Genomic DNA, 15,571 nt, shown 5'->3' on the forward strand with positions numbered 1-15,571 from the left:
CAGTGCTTCAAAGTGGACAGAAGGAAGGCTTCCAGCCACAAATGCCTGCCTGAGGGAAGTGCCGTGCATTTGCCCAGAATGTGTCACTTTTTGGGTGCAGCCAGTGTTCCCATTTGCCTGGGAACGTCCCCCTCTCAGTATAGAGGGTCTTGTCCCGAGGGCTTGCTCCAGCCTACAGTCCTGCAACAAAGAGGCAAAGAAGGCCCATCTGAATGCTACCCCTGCCTGAAAAAATGGGGTTTTGTTTTACTCTTCCAGAAGGAAATATAGTGCTTCTACCTAAGCCTCAAATAGCTTTAAGAAAAAAGAGAGATGTAAGATTTGCTTGTCATGAGTAATGTTCTCCACTGCCCTGGTCTCTTGATGTGACAGTAATTGATCCCCAGGCGGTCAGTGGCAGGGGACTGTGCCAACACTGGTACAGGAGAGCAGCGCATCAGGGTTTGAAACGTGTGGGAGGCAAGGAACGTGCTCTTCTGCCTCGGCTAGGTGTGCCTACTGGCTAAAGTCAGAAACCCGTGCTGGCCTTGCACCAGTAACGTCCCAGTGTAACTTTGAATGCTCCCCAGGAGCATCCCCAGTGTTGGGAGGCAAGAACACGAGGTAGAAGATGGCTCAGAAATACACGCACACTGTCTGCAAGAAGGGTTGGAGCCCTGCCTGGGGCAAGAGCTCTGCCCTTCCTCTTGGGAGGAAGCAGCTTGGCCAGGAGAATTCCTCCGAGTGCAAGTAAGGCATAAAGAGGCCTCCTCAGGTTGTGATGCTCCCGCTCCTCCTGCAGCCTCAGGAAAATACAGTGGGTCACTGTACTTCCAGACTGGCATGATTCAGGTCTTCAGAAACCAGTCTATCTTTTCTCTGAGATATATTTTTTTTGTAATTTATTTATTTAAAAAAAAAAAAAGTCCGGCAGAAGTCTCTACATATTTTCCAGATTATGTGCAGTTGTGTGGGAGCCGCAGGTCAGACTGTGTGAAAGGACAAGAAAGCCATTTGGCGACTGGCAATGTGCTCTAGCTACACTGCAGACAACACTCAGTTTGAGCGCAGATCTGCTTGGAGTGTCACAGGGGTCCTTACCTTTCATACAGAAGGGTTGAGATTTTATCTTTACTTCAGTATTTGGAAGAGGCACACATTTTGCCCTGTCTTTCTTCCCCGTAAACCCTTACCTGACAGAGATTCTCTCACACCATTGTTAGCTCAGGGAAAAGAGGTACAATTTTTATTCCAGTGCTTTCAGATTAGAAGAAAGCTTCTAACAAGACTATTTCTCCCCCCCGTAGCTGAAGTGGCAGGTGGGATGAGTCCGTCCACACAGAAAGTTTGGCCAGAGGATGAAGTGCGGGTTGTAAGGGGCCTCTCCCCAGCACTTGGCTGCTTCCTGGTCACACTGGCACACCATTTTCTCACATCGGTCTGTCACTTTATCTGCAAAAGAAAACGTGGACGGAATATGAGGGATGCTGTGCTGGACCAAGGGGAGAAACAAGTTCAAGAGTGAGCACGTCTCTAACCAAGTGGTTCCTGGGGAACACAGGCCATGGGAGGAGGCAGAGGAGGTTACTCAGCTGCTGCACAGAAAATCCCCATCTGCGTGAGCAGGAGGAGAGCAGGACCAACGTGTTGTGTTGTGTGCGGATCTGATCCTCCCTGTCCTCTCTGTGTGAGCGGTTCTGACCTTAACTGTGGCCAGGAGCATCAGAAAGTGGCAGCTAAATGTAAAGTGGTGATGCATATATGATGTGCCCATCACAGAGCACTCCCTGCTTCTGAAGCTGTGTTTTTAGTTCAGTGGCCAAAGCTAAAAAATAAAATTATTTTAGCTTAGCCTGAGCTAAAAATCCTCAATTTTCCTTAAGCCAGCTTCTACTCCTCCCTCTCCAGATCAGAACAATTTCAAAAGAAAAATGCTGTTTGAATGGAAGAGTGTCCCAGAGGGACCATTCTCAGGAGAGGGCTGGACATTTGGAAACCCAAGGCCATGGCAGCACCCGCCAGGCACCCTTCTGTCATGCCCCGTGAGTTGCTCTCACCTCTCTCAGGTCACAACAGAGGAGCTGAGGAACTCGGCAGCAGGGTCAGCTACCTGATTTTTGTGAGTCATGGGCTGCAGAGCCCGATCTGAACCCTACACACGGAGCTATACATCACACAGCCACACAACTGCATGACTGGGTAAGGACTGAGAGCATCAAGGCAGCTAGCTCAGGTGGCTCCATCGCAAATGACCGATTTGGGGTTAGTGAAGCCCATCCCACCTCGAGGTAGCTTAAATGCAGCTGTTAGGCTAATATTACTTAAAAGCACAGTGCCTTGTTCATATGTGGCTGCTCCTGTAGATTATCTCCACACCCTCTCCAAACCCTGCATTAGGCAAAGTTTAAAGCATTATTTCATGTCAGTGCACACAGGCTTTGATCCAAAACCAGCTGCCATGCATACGAATCTTTCCAGATTTCACTGGACTTTGCTGGACCAACCCTGTATCTGATAAATAAGAAGAGCCCAAATTTCTTAAGCTATTCTGAAGAGAATCACGCACCTACCAGTAACGTTTTAAGGGACCCCTTCATAAGGGCTCAGCAATAAGTCCATTTTTTACTTAGCTACCATTCTGGTTTTCTCCCTGCGCTCTGCTCCTTGAGTTCTCCCTATGCCATGCCAACCACTGTCAGCCTAACAGCAGTACGGGAGCCTGGCTTGGCAACCAGTCCTGAGAGCACAAAGATTTTTTTGAGCAGCCCCAGCAGCTTACAGCCTTTCCTATATTCTGGATATTTACTGAACGGAATTCACCTACATGTGATGGTGTATCTGGACTGAAATATACAGTTTTGCCACATTTTTTTTCCGTTACACAAACAAAACTGCATAGCAGTAGCAAAAGATGTGAGAAGTCCCAGGTAAAGTGAGTTTCTGTTTCATTTCCCTGAAAATACCTGTGTTTATGACTTAGTGCCAGGCCACGGGCATACCATTTCCTCTTGCATAGCGCGAACACTGCAAGCAGTTTTGCTTGTAATTTCTCTGGACATCATTCCTCTAGGCCCAGCAAGCATGCCTTGAAATCTCTCTATTCCTTTAGTCTGAATGCAATCAGACATTATACCTTCCCATCTCAGTAAGACCTGCTGTGCTGCAGCCTAGGAAATTTGTCTTCAGGGCACATTTCTGTTGTTCTTCCCCATGGTAGATGAAAGAGGAAGTGAAGCTTGCTGAAGCCTCATGGAGAACAGTTGCTGGATGTTTTATAAGGCCCTGCCTGGACATCAGCTAAGGAATTAATGGCATTTGTTTAACCAACACTTGTTAGCCAGGTTGGAACAAGTGAGGCCCTGTGCATTTTTATGGGACAAACATCACACATCTCATGGGCTCTTTAAGTCTTACATCTGCAACTGGGATTGTTCCTTCACAGAAAAAGGAAAATAAAAGAAATAGTTACATATCAAAACAGGTAGCAGAAAATATCAGACAGCTATGGAAATACGGATAAATGAGAGGGAGAGCAGTTATGACTTTAGCAAAATATTCCTCAGCCAGCACTCTCTATTTAATAGGTTGTTTTGGCATTCGGACAGGAGCTACTGTGGATATGTTGTGCCACATCCTGCATCTGCTGGCAGGTTTTCAGCTGCTGGAGAAGTTGAGGATTGCACTACAAGGATATGATCTTCTAGCAAAGCAGAAATAATCATTTAGTCTTCAAGCAATAGCTTTGATGGTATGGGGACAGGTTTTACTCTCACATTTCTTTTTAAACTTCCAAAGAGCTCCACAATAGATTTTACCATCAGGGACTTTTGGAAGACTTAGAAATTGAAGTGACAAATTCTGAGACTGGAGTCATCTGGTGTATGTCAAAACAAACTGGTGTGAGCCACTGACGGGCTGTGATTGTGCAATTCAAGACCTTCCTGACTGGGTACCAGCTGCAGAGCTGAGCACAGCCTACACACGCTGTATGTGCCTGCGGCACTCGAGAGCACTCAGATCTGCAAGCTTCAAAATCCCGCTGGAACCCGAGGGCTTCAGGCTGGAGTCCCACACGAGGCTGGTGCCCTACCTTACCTGTCCAGGAACGGGAAGAGAGCTCAGAGGAGAACAAAGGATGTCCAAAGCAGTTTTAAAACCAGCTTGGCATGCACAGACCCACCTCCGAGACACACGGAGCTTTATGTCAGCCTGTGCTCCCCTGAAGGAGGGAGGGAACCAAACCCCATGCAAGCAACGACCTCCTTACCGCACTGCACGGCCTTCTCCTCGCACTCCCACTGGTAGCTCTGCACCTTGGGGCTGCAGCCCTCTTTCTCCGCCTTGTCGTAGCAGCAGTCGTGCCTGTGGCAGCACCTTAGGGAGAACAAAAGGCAGAGTCTGGGCTCAGGCACCCTGCAAGGTTTTGCTTGGGGAAGTTTCCACGTGCCACAGGGGTGTGCCACTCATGCACCACTAATGACTGCTCTGTCAGTAAATTGATAATGAGCAGAGTGTCCTGGCATCTCTGTGAAAGCTTAGGAACTTGCTAATGCCATATTTGCTCCCAAGACCATGAAGTTTCTTCTTGCCCCGCGGTTTTGTCCCCAGAAAGGCAGGTATTGTCCACACCCAGGACATGGTAATCCCACTCACTGCAAGGGGATGAAGCATTATGGTGAGTTGAGTGACCACGGCTCAACAGCTTTGGCTTAGACCCAACTGAGAATCTGGAGTCAGGATGGTTTTTGCCTTCCTTGGCATCAATGGGCAGCCGGCTACAAACCCATCAGCCTCAATGGTGGGATTCAGACTTTACACCCCTAGGTGCAAACATCTAGATGTAAGGGATTGACCTAGGCTCGCTTTATGCATGCCCAGGGCATGGTTCATATTATCCTACTGCAGAAATCTAACATAGGTGAAAAGTATTGAAGGTACTGACTGTGCTTCTTTGACCCTAAGAGGGCTCAGGGTGACTAGCTCAGCCACTGATATCTGCACTACAGACTGTGAGATAATTCCAACTATAGATTAGTTCAGGATATATAGGAAAACTTGAATTTTATCCTAGTAGTTTAGTGAATTAAAATAGAGTGATTAAATTAAAATAAATGGACTGATTAAAATCATTAAAAGAAATGATTTAGCACTTCAAGAGGTCCTGTGGTAGATAACAAAGGCTGTTCCAGCAAGAATGAGAGGTCAGAGGTTGGAGCCCAGGTGGAGTGATCTCCTGTACTTCCAGAAGCTGTCCCTGCAAGACCATAGGGACACCACGGAGGAACTCTTCTGGTAATTGGGAAGTGCTGAAGCAGGTTGGCCTCAGGGAGAAATGAGCAGCAACAGGCTTTTAGAGAAGCTCTTAAGTCCTAGATGTGCACCTCTTCAAGATGTTGATGAGGTCTAATAGAAGACCTTGTTTGTCATCTGCAAGGCCTGAGGCCAACACACCTGAAAAGCCAATAACAAACTCTGTGACGCACTCTGGGACCCACCATTATATATCCCTCTGGAAAAGCAGAACAATGCTGCAAGAAGGATGAAGCTCCCCTGTGCAGGTAGTGGGGCTTCTCCGAGGACCCGCTGGGAGCTGTCACCACTTCACCTGAGAGCTCAGGAACATCACAGACTTCATCACCATCTGCTGCAGAGGCATTCTTGCCCTTTTAGAGACCGGTTTATGGATATGAGGGCTGCATGAAGTGATAAAGCCAAGGAGAAAAAAAATCTAAAGTGCAAAAAGCAAAATCTACCACTGATATAAATCCTAATAAAATCACTGCAACTAGATCGGGTAAATCACGTAAAAGAAACATGAGAATCAGGCCAGTCAGATAAAATTTAGCTTTTGTGTAAGCCCTGTGCTTATACACATCCTGAATTTAGACTGGTATGCTTTCCCTACTGACTGACAGATTTAGTAGTTAAAGTAGCAATTTCATCCCACAGATGAGTCTGGAAACCAAACACCATTCTTCTTCTCAGCCTGCAAAGATGAAACCAGTGAGATGATTACAACCAGACTATTCACAACACTGTGAAATGGAAGTTAACAGTAGCAGACAAGTATCTACCCCCACGCCACCTCCTCAAAGGACTTAAGAATGGGAATAAACCCCATGGGATATACATATCTAAAAGTTTTCCTGTGAGGAGAGAGAGATCTGTGGGAACAGATCTTGGAAGAGGTGAAAGATGCTCTGTGAATCAGACAGAGATAACCACAAGAGCACTACAGAGGTGTGCTAGCTAGCTGTGGGAGCCAGATGCTCCTTAGCTGGCTTTGTGAAGTCAGGGAATTGCCTAAACTCTGCAGGGCCACAGGATTTGGGGCACAGTTCTGCTTCCACTTACATGTTTTCCTCCTGATGGAAGGAGGAAAACATGTAATTTTTCATAACTTTCCATAACTTTTCATAACCTTTCCATAACTGCAGCAGGGTGACAGGTGGCTGACACCAACACAGAGAGAGAAGGCTTTAGCTCATATTTTACAAGCATCTTTCAGATGCTCTGAAAGAACTACTAAGGAACAAAGAGTGAGGAAACCTACTATCCTATTGCCCTCTTCATATGGCCCTTCCTGTCTGGAAAAGCCTTTTTCTGCACCTGGGTCAAAATGTGGTGTTAAAGCTCTTAAAAACCTGCTAATGCTCTGCCAGACCAGCACAAACAGTGTCAATCAACAGCACAGCAGAGCATTCGTCAACAAGTATGAAGAACAAACTCAACCGTGTTAGTAAGCAGCCCATTCATCACTGCTGTGCGAAGGGACAGCCCTAATGGCTACAGACAGCTTTGGCTGGCTTGACCCCACAGTGAGCAAATGCTGCTAAGGTAAGAATTTGTCACGTTGTGTTTGTCATGTTAACAGCACAGCCACCCCTTTGTTGTGCTTTAACTCGGTAGCTGAGGGGAAATCTTACTCTTCTGCATGGGTTTGCCAAGACCTGGATGAGCCACATATGCTGCCATGCCTCTCATGGTGTCGGTGTTTCAAGGGAGATGCTGAGCACCTTTAGGTCCTGCTTTACAAAACGCTGCTTCTTGCAAGCCGGGAATGGCTTTGCTTCACGTAAATGAGGGTGCCCATTCTTCCTTCCTTCCTTCTGCCACATACCTCAAAATCCTTGCCATGTGGCCTTTTGTTCTGGCTGGCCAACATTTCCAGGATGATAAAAAAAAATAAAAATAATGCAGTTGTGGTGCAAAAATCCAGGAAAAAGAACCGGGAAGTAGAAATAAATCTAGTGACTTTATGGGGAAGAGATGCCATTATGTCTTGAAGTGAAGGGACTGTAAGAGTGGAACAAAAGGGAAAAGGTAATTACTGGCAACACCACATCAAAGTCAGTGTGTGGAATAAACGTCATAAAGGGATTACCTACTTGACACACTCTTTTTTTTCTTTTTCCATGAAAGAGAGGTGTTTAGAAACACTCTAGCCCTGTCTAGACAGATTGACTGAATTACTCACAAGAAAAATCACTCCTAGTTTTTTTCCTGAGACCCTAACAAAAGAAGTGTCAAAGGGTGAGTCATTTCCAGCAGTACTTGTCACTCAAAGCCTGTAGCTTTGCCACTCCACAGCTCTCTTTTTCAGAATGGCAAATACGGAAAATAATGTGGTCACTAACTGGCATGGGATGCCCAGCCACGCTGATTTTTGCAGGAGTTTGCACTAACACGTACCAGAAGATTCTTCTAGTGAACACAAATCAGAAACTTTTTGGGATAAATCCAGTGTGTCATTGCCAATAATCCTTAACTAAGAACCTCACTTAAATATATATATATATATATATATATATATTGTTTTCACACCCAAGCATTTCAGCTAAGCAACAGTAATGAATGTAATTAGTTTGTAAAAAGGAATAAAGGAATCTCGATCATTTATCTGGCATTTTGAGTCATTCCCAGTTGCCGAGTCCCCATTTTCTGCCATTAGGACAAAATCCACATCCTGTAGAAATCAAACAGCAGCAGAAACTCCCACTGATGAACACTGGATCAGATTTTACTCTGTTTTTCAGGAGCACTGAGCACTTTCATCTTCCACAGTCACCTAAATTTGGGGTCACTGAACGTCTGTGGAAAACAGGTGACTAGGTGACTCCACTCAGGCCTTCAGCTAATGAAATACTCTGAATAAGTCATGTTTTATGTTAAAGCCTTGATTTTAAGAGTTGGTAAAGGGATAACAACAATAATAATCAGGTTTACAGCCATGGTTCTAGATGGTTATAAGCAGATTAGAGAGATAACTGAGAATGAAAAGAAATCTCTAGACCTGACACCTATGAAACTTTGTGGCCAGACACTCTATTTGTAAGTCCCATATCCACTGTTTCATAGATGACATGCACGTATAATCCAGGGATATGAAGACAGGGTTTGGGGGGAGGGGAGGAAATTCCTACTGCATTAATGAAAAGAACTCTACTGGCTTAAATGGCTACCTGCTCCTTTATACCCACAGAGGATTTGGCCCTTAGACTTGGCATCTCTTCTCTCCCCTTCACCCCCTCTTTTTTTTTTTTTCTCCTCCTTCTTCTGTCCTGCCACTTCCCCAGCCAAAGTTTCATTTGGTAGAAATATGCAGTCTCCAAGAGCTGGGTACACCGGAAAACTCGGCCAGCTTCCTTTCCAGTGAGCTACACACTGCCTTCCTGCAAAAAGCAGCACTTGTGTATGGGCAACACCTGGCTTGCTGACTGCAGATAAAAGCAGATAGACCTGTGTGCTCTGCCTTTGAGGTTTTAAACCAGATGAGATTGCAAATCAAGGGCTCAGAGCACCCCAGAGTCTATCATGCTAAAGATTTACGTGTACGCTGACTGCAAAGTACAAGAAATAAGCTTTTCATTGTAACACCTTACAGACTCATTTTTTTTAGCCTTGGAAATAAAAAGCACAGTGTATCCCCCACTAAGGAAGAAAAGGGGAAATAACACTATGCTCTATGCCACTGTACTTGCTTGATTTAGTGCAAACTACCAGATGATGAAGACAACAGGTTTGACCACCCTTCACAAAGATCTGGATTCCTCCAGAAGGTAACCAGCAAAGTTCCCATCACTGTCATTTTCACGACCAGGTGAAACAACTGTCCAAACAACCTTAGTCACTCCCTTCTCTGAGGCAGGGCTCGCTCTCTGTGCATAAAAACGCAGCTAGTTCAGGAACTCTCATCCTGGTTCCTCCTTTGCTCTCCACCCCATAGGGCCAGCTCCCAGGAGCAAAGTTCTCATCCAGGAGGTGTCTGAGCCCTCATTCTTACACCAGGTGGTGCCTCCTCCTCTCTCACCATTGCCCAGTGCTCTTGACATGTACTAAGCTCCCTCCGTAACAACTTCTTGGAAGCAAAGGAGTACAAGCACGGAAGAGCAAGATCTTCACTGCTTTTGGACACACAGCTGAGGTTCTTCTTACCAGTCTGTTTTATCTTTAGGCCAGCCTTGTCCTCCCAGCCCGCAGTAGCATCCATAGCCAATATATGCCAAGGGGGACCGCCCCGTGCCACATGTGATAGCTCCTGCCAGTTCGATGATTCCTCGGGTGTGCAGCGAATGGGATTTTCCTACAGCACCTTTCCAAACTGCAAAGACAGGACAAGGTTTCATGCAAGGATTAAACACGCTGGATGCTGATATTAAAATCCTTACAGGGAGACTTTGGGTCTTGACTGGTTGTTTGGGCGCAGCTGGGACAATCTAATGGGCCACCACATTTTTTTTTATAAAGAAATCACACTCTCAGTTCCAGCAACTGCTGCAGAAAGCGAGGCTACCCTGCCCCTAATACTCAAACCGCTTTGAAGTTCACAGCACGGCCTCTGATGCTTATCACGTTACCGATAGCAATTACTGCCCGCGCTCACCGTGAAGAACAGAACGCTTTGTGCGCCTCCACCGCCCCGTACAGCCGAGCCACCCGCTGCCGGCACCAGGCCCCTCCGACCGGCTGCCCCACTCGCCCGAGCGCCCTGCTGGCTGAGCTCTCGGCCCGGCACGAAGGAGAAGCCGTAGCAAAGGGCCAGCCCTCACAGCGTGCTCAGTCCCAACGCAGCTCGTGCTGTGGAGCGGGGAGCCCTCGCCACGCTGAATAGCCCCTGCTGTGTTTCAGCACGCCAGACCTCTGCAAAGCCCTGTGCAAATGGGGGCTAATTAACCCCCGAAACCACCCGGGGATGCAATACTGTTATTAAAACTCTTGCTTTCCTTTCGAAACCCAGCCATCTAATCCCCTCGCTTGGGCCTCTCCCCTCTTGCGCTCCAGCTCGCTCCCTGGGCTTGATCCAAAACCCCACTGAAGGCAACGTGTGTCTGTCCCCATTAATGACAAGCCAGCCATTTGCTTCCTCTCCGCTCAATGTGGGGCTGCAGCCCAGCCCTCAGTGCCTTCCCCCATCCTTTTCCCGCTGGCAATCCCGGCTCTGAAGGGAGCAGAGCCTCGTGCTCTCCTCGGGGTTTCACACAACCTCCTTATGCTTCCAAGGGCACTCCTTGGGGATTAAGTGCACGTTCCTGAAAAAGTAACAGATCCGCTCACCTGAACACTACTCTGAGTGTTCAGATTTCGTGGTAAAAGCACATTAGACACGTGTTATTCAGAAAATGAAGAGGCGACCTATTTCCCTTGTCCAAACAGTGGGCGCTCCGGGGTTAGCAGCAGGCTCTGCTCTGGAGAGCCCCAGGGACATCACAGGGAACGCCACTGGAATAGGTCAACTGCTCTGGATTTGGGGCAAAAAATAATAATTTTGAGGTCTGCAGACTGAAGCAGGCTGTAAATGTTCCAATGGAAACAAAACTGTTTTTGTCAACGTTTAAGCCTCCTGACAAGGAGCTTGGTTTACTTTTTTTATTTTTTTTTTGCTGTTTTTCGCTGACCTCTTAGACAGGACCTCTGGACTGGCTGCTGGCTGAGCACAGCCAAGGCTGGGGCAAGATCTCTGTGCCTCACCCAGAAAAAGAAAGGCCACTTTTCTTTCAGGGCTATCTCCAAGGATCAAGGAACTGTAATTACAGCACACAGCTACTCATGAAAGCGGAGAAAAGGACCCAGAGGGAAATGAGTCCAAAAAAAAAACGCTTAAGGCTGTGTGCTCCATGAGAGCTTGAAATAATTTCAGGCATCCAGGCAGCGTCTGATGCTTCTGTTTCATTCTTTGAAAGCCGGCTGGGGTCTGAGCCGACAGTGCACTGCTGCAGCTCGGGGTCAGCCCAAGCAAGTACACCTCGCTACCCAGGCGCACGGCTAATAACTGGACCTAGAACTGCAGCTGGTTTTAGTATATTGGGCAGCTGAGCCAACGTGGCTGTGGAAGCCTTGAAAGAGTCCGAGTCTCACCAGCAGCCTGAACTTGGCCACATCTCCCATGAGCATGGCCGGTCATTAGCTCTGCTGCCGAGGGGCGCCTCGGCAGAGAACATAGCTGCAGGGAGGTGACTGCAGCTGGATCTGACAGCTTAAATTTGCCATTTCCCGTGGACGCAGGCAGCCTTTGCTGCAGATTAGGGCAACGTTTTGGGGTTAATTTTAAATCTGTACTGCAGGAGGAACCTCAGACCTGTCGATTTAGAGTCACATTGCTGCTCTGCGTAGGGGCTTTATGTCAGCAGACATTTATGGCTTTTTAAATAGGATTTTTTTTTTTTCCTTTTGAACTTCACGTGAAGTGAAATCTGCTCCGTTCATAGTCATTGGTATAAAAAGTAGATACTTCTGGAAAGAAACACAGACTCCAACAAATCTGCAGCAGAAAACTATCCCCCCCAAAATGACCTGTGTTTATACAGCACTGGCTCTGTAAACCACCATGTAAATGAAGCAGGCACGCGGCTTGCTTACACAGCCCTGCACTATAAAGCTGGAAAAGAAAGAAAGAAAGAAAGAAAGAAAGAAAGAAAGAAAGAAAGAAAGACAGACAGACAGACAGACAGACAGACAGACAAGCGGTACTTTATACTCAGCCAAAAGATATGGATGACCCAGGTAAATCTGCCAGCAAGGGGAGAAGCTGCCCAGGGCAGAGGGGCTGCAAGGGCAGAGGGATGGGGCACGGACGCGGCACTCACCTGCCTGCAGCAGCAGCAGCAGCAGCAGCGAGCCCATGGGCAGATATCTCCGCTACCCGCACGCTCCCCTACGCTGGCGTTCAGCTGCTGGGACGCCCAGAGCACTGCCCGGCGAACCAAGGTGTGGGTGTGTTTGCCAACCCTCCCGGGCTCCGTCTGCAGGGTTTTTATATATATACATCTGTGTGCATATGCCTGTAAAGCCAAACACCCCCTCCTGCAACTTCCCTCAGTCCCAGCCCTGCCCAAAGGGCTCCTTGCTGGGCTGGAGAGGGTGAGGGCTGCCCCTGTTTGCTTGCCATCGCCTCCTGGGACAGCCCTGGGCGCTAAGCTGGGCTCTTTCTCTAAGCTGTTTGCTCACAGACCCTGGTTAACCTCTGAGTAGCTTCGGAAAAGGGAAGCCGGCCGCTACGCCGCCTGCGGCTTGGGCTTTCTGCTGCGGTGTCCACCTGGCAGGGATTTTCTCTTTTTATAGATCATTCTTTTCAGGGTGTGTGTGTGTGTGTGTGTATATATATATATATATTATTTTAGAACTGATTATTTTTCACATTTTAAAAAGAAGAGACAAAACTAGAAACATCTAACAGAAAAAAAAAATACTGTTAGATGCAAGTACCTAATTATAAACTGACCAACAGAGCTAATTCTGGGTCACTCCAGAGGGAAAAATATCCTCTAGGTGCAGCCTGTTGCTGTGCCTGACTGAGACTAATTAATTTTTTGAACACTCTTCAGTACGTGGGTCACAGCCACAGCACCAGGTCCGTGGTCAGGGCTAGGTCTCTGGGGCCAGCACATGCCCCGGTCACACCAGTTGCCGTGGGCACCTGAACTGGTGAGGTGGTGGCCTCATCGCATGGCTGCTGCTGGTGGTCACAGCTGGCTGCTCTGCCAGAGAGGAAGAAGAGGGAAGGAAGGCTGTTTGTCCATTCCTCTGCACGGCGTGGGTCTGTCTCAGCTGCACCCTTTGTTGGAGTTTCCTATGTTAAAGTCGTGCCTTCATGCCTAATGGCATGCCTTTATTTGCTTGCTAAATATTGGCATTTGAATCAAAGGTCAGCAGTGAGGGGTTTCCTGGGCTGCCTTCTGCTGAGAGCAGTCCGGCTGCAGCAGCTGGTGATCTTTCCTGAGCAAGTTTTCAAGAAACAGTACGTATTGGGCATCTTTAGTGATACAGGGCAACCAGACCAGAGAGCTGGGCAAAGCAGGCGCAGTGATGGGGCACAGAGCTGTGGCTTAGGCAGGCTACAAAGCTCTGCTGCTTTCTGTTCCCAGGGGCTCCAATGGATGAGCACAACCCTACCGTAACTGTGAGCCTGAAATCCCCAACCCATCACCACCACAGACCTGAAATCCCCGACCTACCACCTCACAGCAGGAACGGGAGGAAGGCAAAGGGAGGAAAGGGTACAGCCGCACGCTCACGTGTGCTCCTCCGCTGCTTCGCAGGGGCCCAGGAGGAGCTCCGTGGCTTACACCTCCTCCCTCGGGAACTCCCTCCAGTAATTATACTGAAGTAGTGATTCCAAGTCCCATTTGAGCCGTTGCTGGCTAATATTTAACCTGAATAATATAACTTTGCGGAAGGAGGATGCTGGAGGGTGGGTGTGTTTTCCTCTAGGGCTCCATGGATACGGATGATCAAAATGGGAAGTGCAAGCAGGATGACAAGCTTTAAAGCACTACCTGGGGCCTGACTGAATGAGACCCCTGCTGGAGCAAAATCCAACTCTGACAGATATTTGAGAGGTCCCATCTCAAGTGGGGACCAAATAAGAGGTGTGAGGGACTTTTGCAGATGCTTTACTGGCTTCTCAGGGTCCCTGAGACGGGGGACAAATTGGGAACAGTGCCGTGCCTCAAAGACTGAGAGGCAGATAGCCTGAATGCTGTATCTTGTCCCAGTAACTTGAGGATCAATGTCAGGAGCTCCTTGTCTGTGTGGCCTAGTGCTCGGCTCGCGCTCTGACCTCCATTCTGCAATGAAGCACCCAACACTCTAAACAAGGAAATCAGGGACCAGGGCAAGAAGTAGCCAACGTTCACTTGTGGAAATAGCAACATGCAGCTAAGGAAACCTCACTGAGTCTCTGGCAGGACAATAAGCTCTGATATAGTGACCGTAACCTGTTGCCTAACTTTGACAGGTTGTCCATCACTATAAGCAATCTCCAAAGCCAGTCTGAGTGCTCAAAGCATCTACTCTACAGCTTGGATTTATCTGAGTCATTTAGTTTTGAACACCTACATTTAACATCTTTATTTCAAAGACTTCCGGAATTGCAAACCCAATTAAAAAAAGAGTTATAAGTGCTCAGACCACAATTTGATTCTATTATTTTTCTTTCTCACAGTGCCCTCCCTTCAAGATGTTATGTTTCCCCAGTTCAGCAATAAGCACAAAATGAAGAAACACAGACTCTTCTGATAGCCCAATGTGTCTGCAATGCCTGAAGAAGAGTGCTGTAGGATAACAGGGAAGCACACCCAAATTTAAACTTGAAAATGAATTTGAAAATTTAAACTTGGAAATTCTGAAAGGAGAATTAATGTATTATTTTCTTGTGATTATTTCAAACTGTTGACTGGTTCAGTTTCTTATTTATCTCTGCAGTTACTGATTGCTGTTGCCTAATTTAACACTCTAATAAATATACTAAGTGCTAATAGCGATTTTACTATACTACGGTAAATACACTAGGATCATGAGGGCATTTTCATTAGTTTAGGGAAACCAAATGAATTCCTTGGTTTCACTTCCTTCTCTTGCATGTTCCCCCACTTGAGCTCCACTTTCTACTGCTAACCAACAGGCAGCACATGAGGCTATTGGATATTGGAATGTAAAGAGGTGTGTTCATAGCTACTGCTCAGAAACAGGACTGGGAGACAGAGGAAGAGCTGGGCCTGAGTGGGGAAGATGTAATAGAAATCAGGAGCACATAAAGTTCTTCCTCCAGCTTTGAAGACACTTTTCAACCCTGACTGTTCTAGACCATCATTCTCTCTCAGCTCTGCCAGTATATTTCAGTTCTGACTCCAAGGCTCCATTATTGCAGCAGTGCTTATCTCTGTAGTCTACTACACATTTAGTTATCTCCAAATGCTGCCTGCTTTCGCTTCTCATTTTCCCCACTGTTCAGGCTTCATTACCCTTTTTTTTTTTTCCTCCCCATCAATTGCTAGATTTCCTGCTTCTGCACTTACTGCACTTGCCATCTTGCACTTCTCTCCTTCAACATTTTGTCCCAACCTATTACTTTCACCTCCATCATGAACAGCTTCAAGGTTCACACGTACTGCCTCAAGTCTCAGGTGCCAGAATACCCGGAAAAGGGCTCTCTTATTTATTGAAAGCCTCCATTCGTAACACCAGTTGGTCCTGGCTAGATCATGAAGCACATGCAAGTTCACACAGACTTCCTGAAGAAAAGGGGATATGTTACACCATTCCCCCTGTTATCCAGATTGCTTTATTAGGCTGCATCCATTTTACAGGCTTGCAT

General features: G+C 47.2%; 1 protein-coding gene across 1 annotated transcript; it reads right to left on the reverse strand.

The window, feature by feature from the left end:
* Window positions 1-897: 897 nt before the first annotated feature.
* On the reverse strand, window positions 898-12,517 carry LOC118160287 (phospholipase A2-like). The gene is made up of 4 exons (XM_035314880.1): window positions 12,063-12,517; window positions 9,415-9,580; window positions 4,247-4,353; window positions 898-1,431 (listed from the first exon to the last, which is right to left on the reverse strand). Exons 1-4 carry the CDS (start codon window positions 12,097-12,099, stop codon window positions 1,268-1,270), a joined length of 474 nt encoding a protein of 157 aa, XP_035170771.1. The 5' UTR covers window positions 12,100-12,517; the 3' UTR covers window positions 898-1,267.
* Window positions 12,518-15,571: the final 3,054 nt, after the last annotated feature.

Source organism: Oxyura jamaicensis, chromosome 1 (assembly GCF_011077185.1).
Source record: "Oxyura jamaicensis isolate SHBP4307 breed ruddy duck chromosome 1, BPBGC_Ojam_1.0, whole genome shotgun sequence".
In the NCBI taxonomy this organism is placed as follows: domain Eukaryota; kingdom Metazoa; phylum Chordata; class Aves; order Anseriformes; family Anatidae; genus Oxyura; species Oxyura jamaicensis.